Genomic DNA, 17,330 nt, shown 5'->3' with positions numbered 1-17,330 from the left:
TTAGTCTATTTTAACATATGTGAGAACGAGGAGGTAGGAGGAAGTCGTATCTCCCCTTTCTGGCAACAGGTCGTTGACCTTTCACTTGTCAAGATGGCTAAAGTTTCGATTTCGGTCACGAGAGTCGGGACTCTTCTTGTCGGGCGAGTGGATAGGAGGTGAGATGGGGTCGACGATAAGGCGAAAGCGATATTCGAGTCAAAGAGGACACCATTTAACAATTAAAACAAGATTTATTGGAATTAAACAAAGGACACAATTACAAACGTTGACTAGTTTTCCTAATTCGCGTAGGGTACGAGAGAGAGCTTACAGGTTCAGTCCATACCTCATTATTAGTTTCCTTATAGAGTTAGGCCCTTTGATATCCAAAAAGAGTAAATCGGTATCCGAAAATGGCACACTGTTATAAAGTCGCGACTGAGCGCGGAGACGCTGGGACTGTAGGTCCAGAGCGGTGACGACCTGCGATGGCGTTCGTCCGGCAGATGATAAGAGACTCTCCTGAAAGGGGGGAAAGAAGTGGCTTTTATAGCTTTAGGCTGGAAAAATTGGTCACGTGATCGAAGGTTGATGGCGATTTTGGTCATAGGTGTTCCCGGAACTAAAAATATATGACGAATTCGGACGTTAACTATAAACTTAAGTTGCAAGATGATCTCTACACAGCTTAAGAACAATGGATAGTTGACAGTTATACGGCCAGGGACGCATATTTTCTCGGCCAGGATCTTTTCTAGACAGGATGGTTATAATAGGAAAATTCTCAATTTAATATAGGGAACAATTATTAAAATTTTACGTTCAGGGGAATTTCCGGATCTCACACAACGACGTGTATAGTGGTTATAACAATTGTTATAACCACTATACACGTCGAATATTTATAACGACTTACTACTTAGTACTTTAATGCATCGAAGATAAATTACCCAAAAAAATTTAGAGCTTTCATAAAGAATATATATTATTATTTTCTTCATAGTTTTCCTTCTTTTACAAAAAAATAGATAGTATTTTTTACTTCGAAAATATATGCATAAATTTGTTTTCGGGAAAAATAATTTCTACTAGCAAATGCAGATTCTTAAATTCAACTTGGACAAAACTGAGCTTGAAAGTACATTCTATATACGTTGTATATATTGAAGTTTTCATATCTAAAAGTACAACTAAATAATCAATAACAGTTATCTACAACAAGCTTCGGATAGCACAGATAAAACGTATGGAACAATAATCCGATACACATTTTTCATAAAAGTTACAAGTATTGATTATGTATCGTTTATATAAAATAAAGACGCTCTATGATAAGTTTTAGCAAATTATATTAACTCCTTTGTGTTGTTTAACTTTAATATGATATTTTAATTTCGTGTGAAATGCTTGCTTAGTTAATTTTTGATTCCAGCTCAGAGTGCTCGTTAATATGTAATACAGACTTTAATAAAGTTTGTTTTTTTTCTAGTAGATTTATTTCGGATCGTTCATTATTCAGTGTTCATAATTCTCCATCTAACATTTCGGTCAAAATGAATGAATTAAGAATTATGTCTTGAATTACTGGTAACGTATATGTAAGATATATTAAACCTGGTTAACTGGAAACAATGTAACTGTATTTAACTGGAAACAATATTAATTCAGGAACATTAAGCTATTTTAGCTTAATGTTCCTGAATTAATATTGTTTCCAGTTATAAATAGCCGTATTTGCTAGTTGTGACTTTGCTGTTTGTAAGTAATCAAACTAAGACTGACAGGATTACCGTTTTAGAAGTATTTTGTTGCCAATCTTTCTGTCAGATATGCATTTCGGCGGTAGCCCCTCATCAGTCTGACCTATCTGAATATCGTAGCATATGAGTTATGACCTATCTGTGTGACCTATATCATAACATATGAGATACAAAATTTAAGAATACACTAATTAATTATATACAGTTTTCAATTCCCGTGATTAATTTTATCATTATTGATTTGAACGTTTTGAATTTTTAAAATTAAGATACCACCATTAAAATTCTTAATATCATATATAGGTAAGTATATGTTTTAAAATACAAATATTAAAAAGATAAATTGCCAAGTGTCCGTGTATCTAAACCTTATGGAGTTCATGAATCAACAAAAACTACCTGCACGGTTTCAAAATACGTCTAATAAAGTTTTATGTTTAATATCAAAAAAATAGTAAATTTTGAAAAAAAGTTTTTAATTTGACAATAAAAGTACCTGTATATAAAATTTAACGTTTTGTGTGTGTCTGTTATTTATCAGAATTACAATTTCCAATTTTGTAAGTTTAAGTGTTATACTATAAAAATAAAAGTTTTCGGTATAAATTGTCTAAAAATAAAAATAATGGTAAAATTATTCTGAAAGATAAATTTATAAATAATTACAATAATGAATGTACAGTACCTGTGCATATTAATTACAAAAATTGAAAATACATCTCAAGTACAGTACATCTAAACTGCGAGAATCCAGGATTGATGACTTAATTTGTTAGTAAATTTTTTTAAAAATGGAGGAAAATAACACAGTTCTTTCAACAGCGATAAGTTTAGCGTGGGATTTCTCACGACCTATCCACGAAACTGCCAAACTTCCGTCACTCGTCGGAAGAGTGCAGAGCTTATTTTAAGTGATTTGATTGGAGGAGATTTCTAATAAAAAATAAAAACATGTCATTTCCAAACGACAGCTAGCTTAGATCAGTTCGGCTCAGCATAGCTTAGCTCGGAGCTCTCCTAGGAAAGCTCTAACCTCAGTGTTCTCGTCCTCCCACTAGCCGAGCTCATCCATTCACTCTCTAAAATGAACTAAAAATACTCGTCATATTTCATACGTCAATTCAAAGAAAATGATTCGTCTTAAAATGAGAAGAAGCCTACAGATGAAAAGAAATGGTTCATCATTTAAGGTAATATAAATTGCAAATTCTCTTTCGAAAAAGCATTAGTGGTACTAAGTGGGTTGAATATTCGAGTTCTTATCATAGGAGGAGATTTGCGATCTGATAGAATCTTTAATATCTAATTATTTTATATTAATTTCGACTTCATATTCCACTGTAATTGCATGTAAAGAATTTGTCTAATTTTGACTTAATAAATATGTTTTAATCTATCGATTTAATTGATTGTCATTTGCCTAATTCCATCCTCTTACCCACGATAGAAATAGTCCCCTCCTTAAATTTTGAAGTTAGTTAAACTTTCATTCGTGTGTTAGTTCGCGTAATCGACTAAGTAGAGTCAAAAGAGCTGATTTTGAAAGATTTAACCGATCCTTCAAATATAAACGGTCACAAACGTGTGACGGAGTCGATCGGAGCACCGGAAATTCACGTAGGCCTAACTATATTGTGTTGATAGGTGAATAAGTTGTACATATAAAGAAATCAGAAGAGCCTTAGCAATCTGGAAAATCGTCTCAGATTTTATCTAATTCGAATCCTTGTAAAATTAATCACGCGAATTTAAAACTGTATATAAATAATTAGTGTACTCTAAAATCTTGTAACTCATATGCTACGATATCCAGATAGGCCAGACTGATAAGGAGCTATGCCCGAAATGCATATCTGACAGAAAGATTACCGTTTTAGAAGTATTTTATTGCCAATCATGTCAGTCCTCGTTTGATTAGTTGCAAACAGCAAAGTCACAACAAAGACGAGTATCGAACAGCACGTATCTTGGGTATCCGAAAACACCAAGTTATAGGACAAAATTAACGTTGCGTCACATTCGAACCGACACCGATATTTACGACAGATTACATTTTATAAGTTACAGTAAATATTGCGTTTTACTATCACATAGGCAAAACTATTAAATATATTCATATTTAGAAATTTCAACGTGTTTTTGTAACATGTTAAGGAAGCCGCCGTGTATGTAATCGTGATATAATTTAGATTCGTAAAATAAAACTTTTGCAAATCTACTTATGATACACATTTTGAGAAAAATAAGTACTGTACATATATATGTATATATTTCTATAATTTTTAATATACATCTATCAGGGCCCTAATTATTACACATAGCCAAAATCTTAAATGTGTTTGTTATTTAGCAATTAATCAACGTCATATTTAATTTCACAAACGTTACAGATTTATTAACTTTATTTTGAAAATACATTTTAAGCTGTAATATATTTGAAAAAAAAACAAGCAATACAACACATATTTAACGTTTAAAGACAATATTGAGAATACGTATAAAAATGTTGCAGACAGAATAAAATCAGCATATTGTATGGCGTATTAATATCTGTAACAAAAAAAAACCAAATTTTTACATTAAAATTATTAAATTTTTCAATTATCTGCTGAATATACATATAAATTAACTGTAAATTGTTTACTTATAACTTACAAAAAAAAATTTAACATTTATTTAAAATCTATTTTATTTTTACTTGTGCTTCTGTAAAACGATTAAAGTTAACTAGCAATAAAGATAAATACGATCTCAGAAGCAACCATTCTTGTAGATTTTTATGTTTCGTGAGAATTGAACTTATAACACTTAAAATATTTTAATGCTTACGTTATTCGCATCCTCTAACTTCAGCAACGAAGTTCGGCACTTCTTCTTCCAGGCATAGGAAGAGTTCGTTTGTGTAGACATTTGGTAACAGCAGCATTCCGTACGATCTTGTGACCAGAGGAATTCTCGATTTCTTCAATGAGATAAAAAAAACGTTATTTAAAATTATTATTTCGTTATTTTAAATGCCCAAAAGTTTTAAGATAAATATGCTAACCGGACGAGATATTTAAGAACACGATAAAACGCGTTAATATGTTACAATTTCTACGTCTAAGAATACAATTTTTAATGATTGCTGTTATGAAAAGATAAACAAATGAATCAAGTTGTGTATACACGTATTATGAAATATAAAAAATAGCTTTATTATTCATAATAAACAGAACATTCTATTATCAATTTTTTTAGTTTCATTACCAATAACTTTATGCTTAATCTTGTGGTTCACGTATAACAAACATCAAGTACATAAACATATTTAGAAACGATAAGCTATAGATCTCATGAGAAAAAATAATTTTAAAAATCCAATTTTAATTATAATTATTAAAATAAATCTAATATATTTATTTTTTCGATGTTTAATACGTTAATAAAATATAAGAAAATGTACAATGATGTAATTTAAGTTTATTTGTTAGCTGCTACGGGCCGTATTCCTGACTACGCAATTACACACAAAAGAGAGGAGAGGAAAAAGTATACAAAGAATAAACAACGACAAACAGGGGTTTCGCCTTCTATTTTTCCCTGTTTCTACATAAAATGTAGCCTGAAAATCAATTATGAAAATCGTCAAGGCAATTTTACGTGAAGATTTCGATTTTCGTCATGTTCACGAAAAAAAAAAACAAAATAGGAATTGCGGACCGGAAGTTGATGAATCAAATTCCTTTTTATTCGGGTTCCTAATAAAAAGGAAACCGGCCTAAACAGAAAAAATTCTGGGAACGGAACAATTTTCTACGTTGAAAAGAATCCGTTCAAAAGGAAAACCTGCCAGACCGGTAAAGATATACATTACCGTGCCATTCCGGTTTATACAGGTTGTACTGTGTATTTTATTCGGCTTTCGAAAGGAAGAGCTACGGAAGGAAAGTTCATAGGAGTTATCATCTGTATCGAATATTTACAATTAAACGTAATAATTGGAAATAATTTAGTATATATTAGCAATTTTCAAACAGATTGTTTGTCGTGTTATATCTTCACGTATATACAATTCGTGATTTTCAAAATCGCGCTCGTGTGCTGTTTGATTCTGCGTAAACATAGAGTTTATACATTTATTACTTGATATAAAATATAGTTTATATCGTACAATACGGTAAATAAGTAGTTAGCGCATACAAATAATGGATATAAGGTATAATATCCGTTATATTTTTCAGTATATTTGAGGATTTATATAAAAATTACATTTATAGAATACTAGCTGACCCGGCCACGCGTTGTTGTGGCTCAAAATGTATCTATTATAAATGTATAACATTTCCCTTGTGGGGTGAATTTCAAAAAATTTCTTCTTAGTGTACAGTACATTCTCTTGACGTACCCTATTAAAACGCAATCAAAAACGCATCTAAAATAGTATAATAAAAGCAGAGTTCTTCACAGTAAGCCTTAATCCTGTCCCTCTCCCCGCTGGGGAATATCGAAAAATCCCTTTTTAGTGTATATTCTGTTGACGTACCCTATTAAAACGCATCTAAAATAGTATAAATAGAAGCCGAGTTCTTCACAGTAAGCCTTAATCCCGTCCCTCTCCCCCGCAAGGAAATATCGAAAAATTTCTTGTTAGTATATATTCTGTTGACGTAACCTATTAAAATGCAGTTAAAAACGCAAAAAAACCGCATGTAAAATAGTATAATAAAAGCAGAGTTCTTCACAGTAAGCCTTAATCCTGTCCCTCTCCCCGCTGGGAAATATCGAAAAATCCCTTTTTAGTGTATATTCTGTCGACGTAACCTATTAAAATGCAGTTAAAAACGCAAAAAAAACCGCATGTAAAATAGTATAAATAGAAGCCGAGTTCTTCACGGTAAGCCTAAATCCCGTCCATCTCCCCTCAGTAGGGGGAATTTCGACATGTATATTATATAAAAACACGTGCGTATTCGAATGCAACGTTGTGTCAAAATTTCAAAGGAATCGGTAGGAACAAACAAACGTTATATTTTATTTATATAGATAGGTAGAAAATGATCTGCTTTAGTCCATTCTCACAGAAAAGCATATTGCCTCACAGAAAAGCTAACTTAGGTCGTCGGAAGTTAGCGCCATCTGTTGGACATAAAAGCCTTAATCCATATATAAATAAATTTTTGAAAGGGGGGAAATGGTGATCTTCACATATGCCACAAACCTTCGCGGGAGTGTATTAAACAACTTCCCAAAGTTTCATGGCAATCAGATAAATGGTGCGGTAATGAATGAAGGACAAACACACACACACACACACACACACACACACACACACATAGACAACAGACATTCGTTTATATATATATAGATTAGTAACAAGATATCTGAAATATTAGTCTGAATCAGATAGCGATTTTCAGACAATAGGTTTCACACGGAATAATTTTGAAGCTTGTGAAAAGGGATAGTGTGTCTGCTTTTCCAACCAATCTAAAAGTTATAGTTTTTGGAATTCGGACAGAACACACCCGGTCTCCCAGACCGCTTCAACCGCCTATTTTTGGCTATTCGAAAATTTGTATATTTCAATGATTTGATAATTAACATACGAATTTCGCTACGTATTGTTTATTTTGATGATTACATTATTATAAATTATTTAAAATTGATTTAGGTAAGATAAGAATAATGATTTCGAGTAAGACTACGAGATGGCCTTTCGTCTCAGCAATTTCTAAAGTATATTTAACACCGTTTGTGTAAATAAATAAAAGTAATATAGAAGAATTTAATTATAAATTACCAACGGATGGAGACATCTCAAATGCCAAATTCTTTTAATTATTAAAAAACTCATTAGGAAAAAGTACAACTATCATTTAAACAAATCATATTTTACTACAGAATATTAAATCGTAAATGATGTAGCGTTTTTACTCGTATTTTTCAATATTAAAAATATGATTATAACTGGAAATATAATACTTACTTGAACAATTGAATTGCTGGATGTTTTATAGTAAACTTCGAAAGGTATATTTGTCAGAATTGTTGTAGGAGGAACTTTAATAGTTACACTTGTTACGTAAAATTCCGAATCGAGAACCAACTGCACATTAATATTGAAGAAATTAATTTTATTTAAAACTTATAATAAGGAATAAGTCGTTTAAATACACAAATAATCAAATACGGTAATATTAAAAGGTAATGAGTACAATTATGTCTTATGACTTGTGTTACAGAGTAATGAAATTGAGAGTATATTTTAAGTTTTGTGAGGTGCAATGATTATTATTCTTTCTGAATAATGCAAAAATCTAGTTTTTTAATATTTCCGGTGAAAGAGGTTTTTGCATTAATACTTTCTTCTAACTTTTTAATATTTTATAAGTATTGTTTTTCCCTTTCTAGAACGAAAGGCAAAACCAATACAAACGTACACTTTCGGCACTAATTAAAGACAAAGGAAATCAACAAAATAGTAAAGAATTTTTATTTCGTTTCTATTAAGATAGAAAATGTTTTACCAGACTAGGATTGTTCACTATGATTTTACTGATATTTTGCTTAATAAAAGCTCTTATCGTTAAAAATAAACTTCAGAATTTATATTACCCTAAGATTGTTTGCTAACACAAAAACATTCTTGCAAATAACAATTTTAGAAACGAGGAAAGAAGTTAAAACAATTTTTAAATTACTTATTTCATAATTAAAATATTTTAAAATTAAATATGCTATAAAAATAAAATGCTTACATTCAAGAATTGAGAACAATGTTGAAATTGGGGTTCGGTTCTTCGTATAAATTTCGGTGTCGAGGGTATTACTGAGTCGCACATTGAATCTAAAATGATCAAATAATATTATTAAGATGTTCAATTAATTGTTAATATATCTAAACCTTTTATGTTTTAAATATCATCGTAAATAAATGTTTAATAGAAAGTTAACTTTTGAATTTATACGTCATACGACGACTTATTAAAATCCTATTAATTAAGATTAAAGATAAAGTCTGTCGAAACACTCTGCTTTTATTCACTTTCATGTTCCGGAATGCATCCCGTTACGTTTGGATCTTTCGTTTCGGGCTATTACATTTTATGAATTTTAAGATGCGCACGTATATTGTATATGAATATTAACAGAAGGGTTAGCCAAAAGTCAGTTAACTATCGTAAAGACTAAGCTGCTGTTCATATATCTACTTTATTAGAATAATAGATTTAAAATTAAAGACACAAGTGGACGAGATGTTACGTAACGGTCATCGAAAACCCGATTATCACGTATTGACGAAGGCCAAATGTTTCGCGCACCCCTTACCAAAGAAATTAAACTACAATTTAATACTCTCTATATGTTATTTCGTGCAAATGTTTATACCGAAATAATTAACTAACAAAAGCTCGAACGTCAATTCATTAGAATCTTTGAATTTGTAACATAACATTTTCATTCGCTCGAATCTTCTATCGTTTTTAACAGCTAAATACTTCTAATTATATTTGCAAAAATACCAAACCTACATTTCTAGACTCAAGTTCGCAATTCATAAGTCTGCCCAAAACACATAGCAGACTTCCGGTCAATCGACGAATAAAGGAAAAGTTGTAGTATGGATTTATTGCTTCCATTTTTACATATTGTATAATATCGAAATATTGGCGTATCTGTTTCACGTAAAGCACAGATCCGATAGGAAAATGATACATTGCGTAATTTGTTTTGTTCTCTCGAAGAACATTAAATATTTTCCAAAAAAATATTTGTCTTCCGTAAACTAATTCAATTATTATTCGATATTGAGTAAGCTAATACTATAGCAATTAATGCGATAACACGATGGATTTCCTCCTCTAATCATAACGTTAGTAACAACGATGTAGATAAAACACGAGAAAAAAAATATTTTTTCTAATACATACAACGTAAGAAATTTAGAGAATGTTTGTAAATAAATTGCTTGTAATAGAATTTTACGCAGTAGGGAAGTTTCCGCGTGACGCCATTTTAGCTTTACTTCAGATAACTTTATAGTAATTAGTTATCACGCTTATTAAAATTTTTTAAATGAAAATTTTTATAATTGTCAAATTCCTTTTATTTTCCGGTTTATTAAATAATTCTTTTTTTAAATAGTTTCGACGAATATACTTTTTTAATAAGCAAAAGATCTTCGTAACACGAAATTTCCTTAGCAACGAAACTTGGAGAAATCATAGAAAGGATAATACAAAAATAATTTACCGTAAGGACATCCGTATATCTTCATATCCATGTAAGAAGTGAGGTCATTTTCATTACAATCGGGAAGTGGCCACGGTTGTAACCAGAACTTGTCAGTGGAAGCATCACGAGGGTAAACGGAGATTGGCTTGGAAAAATCGTAAACCGAAACTGTTTCACCCTACATAAGTGCAAATAAAATTAGGAAATTAATCGATTTATTACTTATGTAAGAACAAATTTATTAATTTGTTCGTACGGTTTAATTATATCAAGAAAATTATTCTAAAAAGCAAGTCTTAATTGAAATGGCTCCACATGGAAGAAATCTAGCCTAAGATATAACAATACCGAAACTTCATCTCTGTCGAATGTTGTTAAGTTTTTTTTAAATGTGCATATTTATAATTTTATAGTGTTCGTGCTGTTTATCACAAACACATTTCAATATAGTTCTGCTAAAATTCCAGAAAAGTTTTGAAGGATAAATTCAAAATACTGTATATAGCATTAAAGAACATAAATACAGCTGACTCACGGGTATACGTTTAATACTAATTACTAGGATGATAACACAACGACGTTGTATTATTGTAGCGACGTATAGCGGACATTTGAATTTACCGATAGAACGACGTGTCGGTTAACCGATAAGTCGGTTAATGGGGGTCGGATAATCGATGCTCTGAATGTATTATTTGTTTTCCATATGTTAACAATAAACCTTGTGTTTCTTATCATGCATTTTGTGTAAACTTCGTTTAGTTGTTGGTCACGGCGTCTTCGGATACATTATCGGACACCGCCTCCCGATTAATTTGTTATATACAGCACAACATTTAATATTCAGTAGATTTAACACAATATTTCAAACTTTTCGTAGATAAATAATTCGTTTTCTTATTAGTTAACATCCGGTCTAGAGCGGAAAGTTCGTATTAGTTAACATTATAGTTAGCAATACATAAAGAATGAGCAATTATGTATTGTAACATCGTCAAACTGCCGGAATGCAATTTTTAGTCATATTCATAATTTATTCAATATTGTACAAATTAGACCTATGCGAAGTTTACGATTTTAATTGTTTACTATTATATTTATAAAAAGTGTTTTATTTCTAATCTTTTAGGTTAGTATTACATTTTTTGCCACTATTTAAAACGCCAAATTATAGAATGTCGCTCAAACTTTGCAAGAAGAAGTCCACGCTTTTCAAAATGTTGGAAAACATTTCCAAAATAGTAGACAAAATTGCAGAAATATCATGCCAGTATTTTAGGAGAAAGGTTGCACTGTTACCGGCAAACATTTCTAAGAAGATATTAAGCAAATCTTTTGAGAATAAGACACTAATATCGTTTTTTCAGAAAGCGATTCTTCAATTTTGATAAAATTCAATATTTGTCTTCCTCTTGGAAAATATTAGAAGCAACATTTTCGAATATAATGTAGATATTTCCAAATTGGAGTAATAATTTATAAAGGTTTCGAATATTACTTTTGCAAAACACGAGTTAAAACAGCGTACGAAGTTCTCCGAAATTGAGAGATTTCATTTTTTATCTAAATACTTTTATCCGAAAAAAGTTCCAGAACAATTCTCGATTAAAGATTTTGTTATTCCGTTTAATGCAGAGTAAAGTTCAAAGTAACGTCAGTAAAGTTCACAAAACGTCTGATGTGTTCACTATTGGCGACCGACCCGGTGCGCCAATAATACTCGATGAAGTTCTGTGTGTCCTGTTGGAAAACACCGTTACAGGTCCGTCGGGAAGACACCTTGCGAATATTCCGTTGCTTGAAGGCACCGCTCGGGTCCAAAACGATCTTAGAAACTTCTCTCCCCAATCGTCCGGATGGCGTATCGTGGGCGAACTCCTGTCCGAACGGTGTAACGAGACGAACTGTCCCGAATCACGTAACCAGATGAACTCCCTTCACCACCTGCGTCCCTCTCTCCTTTTCGTACACACATGTCGGCCACGTGTCGGACGACCACCCGGTGTTTTCCCGTTCACATGTGGTCAGTCCCTCCCTCCACCGTCTTCTTGGAACGATGATCGTTATCGGCGCAATAAGGGAAGGGCGGGAATCGTGTTTACACAATTCCACCCCGACACCTCCCCTGCCGAGGATCAAACTGTGCTCGCTTGAGCCTGTTTGATACCCTGCACGTTGCCGCACAACCTTACAAATCGCGGTGGTCCGTTCCGATCGGACTGACCCGTTCTCCGGAACATCCGGGAAGAGATTCACCCCCTCCCCGCACAGAGATGCGACCTTCACCGTCCGACTCCAAACGTGAGAGAGCGTCCGCGTTACCGTGTAGTTTCCCCTTCCGGTACTCGATTCGCATGTCGTAACCTTGTAACGCGAGTGCCCACCGTGTAAGTTTGGCACTCTGTGGCGTGGACAACGTCAGATATTTCAAAGGATTGTGGTCTGTGACCACTGTGACCGGCCTCCCATAGATCCAGTAATTAAACTTGTGGAGGCCCCAGATAATTGCATAGGCCTCTTTCTCGATGGTAGCCCATCGGATCTCTGCCCCCTTTAACTTCCGACTAGCGAAGGCTATTGGTTTTTCCTGCCCTTCTGGCGAGAACTGCGCCAGACAGACGCCGATAGCGTGATTCGATGCGTCCGTGAATAGTACGAAAGGTCTTTCCGGGTCCGGAGAGTATAGTAACGGAGCTTGCCCGAGCTTCGTCTTTACTGCCTCAAATGACCTCTCGAGTTCCCGATTCCATTCGATTGTTTTCGGTGCTCGGCGAGCGAGCAGATTGGTGAGAGGGTTCGTCAATTTCGCGAAATCCGAAATGTAGTCCCGATAATATCCGCATATACCCAAGAAGCTCCTAAGTTGCTCCTTTGTCTTGGGCAGAGCTAGAGCGGTTATTGCTTTAACACGTTCCGGATCCGGCGCGTGCCGTCCGGAGCCGACAATGTGTCCTAGATATAGAAGGCGCGGTCTAGCGAACTGACATTTGTTGGCATTGACCGTCAGTCCGGCGTCTCTTAATGCCCTTAACACTGCTTTGAGATGGGTCAGGTGTTCTTCCCAACTCCGCGAGTAGATGGCCACGTCGTCAATGTACGCCACGGCGAAGTCGTTGAAAGGGGCCAACACCAAATCCATCAGTCTTTGGAATGTCGCGGCTGCGTTTCTCAGACCAAACGGCATCACTTCCCACTCATACTGACCGCGGTGCGTAACAAACGCTGTAAGGTGTTTACATTCATCCTCCAACCGCACCTGCCAGTAACCTCTACAGAGATCAAGCGATGTTATGTATCTGGCTTCAGCTAACTGATATACTAATTCGGCGGAGGGCACCATCGGATAGCGATCAGGCACCGTGGCGGCGTTCAGGTGCCGATAATCCACGCATAAGCGCATTCCACCCCCCTTTTTGGCTACACAGACTATTGGGTGAGCGCATTCCGATACGCTAGGCCGGATTAGCTTTGCGTCTAAGAGTTCCCCTATGGTCTCATCCACCTTATTTCGCAAAGCTTGTGGAATCCGATACGGGGCGAACCGTTTCGGAGTCCATCCCTCGATAAGGGTTATCCTGTGCGTTACTAGGTTTGTTTTTCCCGGCTTACTCCCGAATACCGAGTGGAATTCCTCTAGCACCTTGCGTAGGCTGGTCTGTGCCGATGCCGGGAGGTGTGCCGGAATCTCCCCAATCTCTCCGCTCTTTCGTCCACGGTCGTGCAGCTGCCGCGTCGACGGTGTCTCCACTATTTCCCCGAAACTCGCGTCCGAATCAAATACCACTCCAACGGCACAAATTTGCCTTTGGTATTTTCTGAGTCGGTCCACGTGGACCCACTTCGTCCTACCGTCCTCTAGTCTTATTCGGTAGCTGCCCTCACGTTCTCGCCTCTCCACTATGGCGGGTCCTTCCCACCGATCGTCGGTTTTGTTATCAGGATACGTTTTCCTCACCAGGACCGTGTCCCCAATACTAAATTCTTTGGGCCGTGCCCTCAAATTATAATTTGTCGCGTACTGATTTTGTTTCACGGCCGTATGCTCGGTCGCTATCTCCCTGACCGCCTTAATACGCTCCACCAGGGTCTGCAAGTATGCCGCGGCTTTGTTGTTCAGACTATCGGGAGGCGTTACCGATCCGGTCCATACCCTTTTTAAGATGGCTAGCGGCCCTACTGGGGCCCTTCCATACAGCATTTCGAAGGGTGATATGCCGGTAGTCTCATGAGGTACCTCCCGGTACGCCCATAGCAGAAAGGGAATGACTTTGTCCCAGTTCTTCTTGCTTTCCGCAATGGTGTGGCTTAGCATATTTTTGAATGTCTGATTCCACCTCTCCACGCTTCCATTGCTTTGTGGGTGTTCCGGGGTCGAAAATCTAATGCGCACTCCTAATAATCGGGTCATCTCCCGCGTTAGCCCTGCGGTAAAGTTAGTCCCCTGGTCACAGCAAATGAGTTCGGGAAAGCCTGTCCGCGTAAACACCTGTAAGAGCGTCGAACAAGTGGCCGTCGCCGAAAGTGATCTCATAGGCTCGACTTCGGGCCATCGAGTGCATAGGTCGATCATACAGAGAGCGTACCGGTGACCTCTGGACGATGGGGGCTCTATCGGTCCGATCATATCTATATTGACCACTTGGAACGGGGTAGAGGGTCGCGTGAGCGGAGTAATCGGAGTCCTATCCAGAATACGTGCCGGCGCCCTTATTTGGCACCTGTGGCAGCTCTGGCAGTATCTCCGAATATCTGCCGCCATTCCCGGCCAATAGAATACCTCACGAATGCGACCCGCTGTCTTCCGACTACCTAAGTGCCCTCCCCACGGAGTCTTGTGGGCCAGACTTAAAACTTCTGCCCTCCGCTCTTGGGGCACTACCACCTGTTTGATGGGCCGGCCAAACCAACTATCCCGACGGTAAAGTATCCCGTCGTTGACCACCAGCCCATCTTTCCCGTGTTTGGCGGCCTCCCACAACCGGGAGAGCGAATCGTCTCGGACTTGGGCATCCCGCAGATCCGTCCCGTCCCCCTCACTGTCTTCATCTCGGCCGCCCGCCGCACCCGGGTGGGGTTCCGGTTCTTTCCCTTGGGAGAGACCACTTCCCTTTATTCTTACGTTTCTTATGTGTCTTCCCCCTTTCCCTTGGAGCTCCCTCTTCCGGTCTAACAACGTTCGGTAATCCTCTTCCGATAACAACGCGTCCGTGGATTGATTTAACTCGTCCGTTACGGCACACGTTACCAGCACCGGCCCCTGCGACTTTGGGCTGCTTTCCTCCCACAACTCTATTGGGAACGTTGCCAAAACCGCGTTTACCCGGTGACCAAAGGCCCCAACCAGTTGAATTTCGCCCTTCGTTTCCATCACCGACGCCGGGACCATTGCTTCCCTTATGACAGAAATCTCCGCTCCCGAGTCGACTATAGCCGAAAGTCGATTTCCGCCACATACTAACTTAATCCTATTCGGCGACTCCCCAGCCTCTGGCCGATCGTACGCTGTTACTCTTGCCACTAAATGGTTCTCCGTCTCAGGCGTCTTGCTCGCGGACACGAGCCGTGCCTGTTTGGGCACGCTAGTCGCCTTCCGGTTAGGGCACTCTCTCTTCCAGTGCCCGGCCTTCCCGCATGAGTAACAGCTAGCCCTGGGTGTTCGCTCGCTAGTATTCCGGGTCACCGGGTCGGGCTTTCTCGCCATCTCTCCCTGGGTGTCCCGTTGGTTCCTATTCTCCTCTTTCTTGTTTCCCAGATTACCGCCCGATGCCTCCGCGAACTTCTCGATAAACTTCGCTAATTCCGCGGGCTTGCTCCATCCCTTCCCCTCTTGCAAGGTTACGTACTTCCTCGCGTCGTGGGGTAAGACTGACTTTAAATGGTCCGCCACCGTTAGCTCGATAAGTTCTTCCCTCGTCTTTACCTCCCTACTATCTACATAGTATTCATACAGGTCCTTCAGACGCGACGCGAACTGGGACCACGTTTCCCCCACATACCGTTCGGCCCGCCTGAATCCCTTCAAATATTCCGCAGGGGAAAGCCTCAACTCTTCGAGAATGAATTGCTTTAAGGAGGGATAGTGTCTGACTTGATCTACCGACAATCTTGTTAGCGCCGCTTTGCATCTTTCCGATAGCACGCTCAGAACTATTTGCCCCCGCAATTCTTCCGGTACCTCGTAGGTCTCCAGAACTATTTCGACCGTACGAAACCACGATGGCACTGCCTCCTCTCCTTCCGGCATTTTGGGAAGGGCCCCTTTTACTCTCCGTGCATAGTCGTCGAAATTTTCCTTGACTGCACTGTTCTCAGAGTGTCGGGCCTCGTTACGTTGTCTATTCCGTTCTAACTCGATTCTCGCCGTTTCCTGCTTGATCTTTTCGAGTTCGATCTGCAGCCTAAGCCCTTCGAGTTCATCCCTAGAGCGGTCTCTCGTCACGTTTGGCCCGCGTCCCATGGTCGGACTGCCTTCACCTCGCGACCCATCTTCCTGTCGGTTTCCGTTATGAACACCCGACGTCCCCGGCTCATCGTCGTCCCAATCAATTGCCCTAAAACCCCGCGATTTTCCGCGTTTCGGCATCTCTGTGCGAAAGAGAGTGAAATGGCGTACCTGGGTCTCTGATTGCCGGCGGTGCTCTATCTGTTCCCGGGTTCGCTTTCTGCGTTGTCTTGCGTCGCAGCTCAGTCTTCCCGAAGAGTGTCTTTTCCAATCCTGTCGTGACTGCGCCAGTAAAGTTCAAAGTAACGTCAGTAAAGTTCACAAAACGTCTGATGTGTTCACTATTGGCGACCGACCCGGCGCGCCAATAATACTCGATGAAGTTCTGTGTGTCCTGTTGGAAAACACCGTTACAGGTCCGTCGGGAAGACACCTTGCGAATATTCCGTTGCTTGAAGGCACCGCTCGGGTCCAAAACGATCTTAGAAACTTCTCTCCCCAATCGTCCGGATGGCGTATCGTGGGCGAACTCCTGTCCGAACGGTGTAACGAGACGAACTGTCCCGAATCACGTAACCAGATGAACTCCCTTCACCACCTGCGTCCCTCTCTCCTTTTCGTACACACATGTCGGCCACGTGTCGGACGACCACCCGGTGTTTTCCCGTTCACATGTGGTCAGTCCCTCCCTCCACCGTCTTCTTGGAACGATGATCGTTATCGGCGCAATAAGGGAAGGGCGGGAAATCGTGTTTACACAATTCCACCCCGACATGCAGTACGCAGGTGACTGTATAGCAAAGTTCAACCCATAAGGCGGCATGTAGAGTTTGCATGACGAAATATAAGATAATATTCAAAAAATGTTGAATATTGTTTGTTTCATTTCTCAAATTAATTAAGTATTAATTCCAAGTTAGTTGAATACT

At 38.2% G+C, this 17,330-nt stretch overlaps 2 protein-coding genes across 2 annotated transcripts; both read right to left on the bottom strand.

The window, feature by feature from the left end:
- Nucleotides 1-4,116: 4,116 nt before the first annotated feature.
- LOC136976215 (uncharacterized) lies at nt 4,117-10,142 on the bottom strand. Its single transcript, XM_067271439.1, has 5 exons — nt 9,978-10,142; nt 8,483-8,571; nt 7,711-7,830; nt 4,572-4,704; nt 4,117-4,292 (listed from the first exon to the last, which is right to left on the bottom strand). The coding sequence occupies exons 1-4, from the start codon at nt 10,006-10,008 to the stop codon at nt 4,573-4,575; spliced, it is 372 nt and encodes a 123-aa protein (XP_067127540.1). The 5' UTR covers nt 10,009-10,142; the 3' UTR covers nt 4,117-4,292; nt 4,572.
- Nucleotides 10,143-12,147: 2,005 nt separating this feature from the next.
- LOC136976195 (uncharacterized) lies at nt 12,148-16,542 on the bottom strand. The gene has a single exon (XM_067271422.1). It carries the CDS (start codon nt 16,540-16,542, stop codon nt 12,148-12,150), a length of 4,395 nt encoding a protein of 1,464 aa, XP_067127523.1.
- Between the last annotated feature and the right edge of the window lie 788 nt (nt 16,543-17,330).

This window comes from Centruroides vittatus, unplaced genomic scaffold (assembly GCF_030686945.1).
Source record: "Centruroides vittatus isolate TY-2023 unplaced genomic scaffold, ASM3068694v2 contig_397, whole genome shotgun sequence".
Taxonomy (NCBI): Eukaryota; Metazoa; Arthropoda; class Arachnida; order Scorpiones; family Buthidae; genus Centruroides; species Centruroides vittatus.
This window is presented reverse-complemented; position numbering and strand designations above follow the sequence as displayed.

Excerpts from the sequence above, each read along its gene's own strand:
- LOC136976195 (XM_067271422.1), bottom strand. The coding sequence starts at position 16,542 with ATGCCGAAACGCGGAAAATCGCGGGGTTTTAGGGCAATTGATTGGGAC.
- LOC136976215 (XM_067271439.1), bottom strand. The coding sequence starts at position 10,008 with ATGGATATGAAGATATACGGATGTCCTTACG. Across the intron at positions 7,831-8,482 it reads ATTGTTCTCAATTCTTGAAT|TTGGTTCTCGATTCGGAATT; the intron begins GTAAGCATTTTA and ends ATTAATGTGCAG. Across the intron at positions 4,705-7,710 it reads CCAGCAATTCAATTGTTCAA|AAATCGAGAATTCCTCTGGT; the intron begins GTAAGTATTATA and ends ATCTCATTGAAG.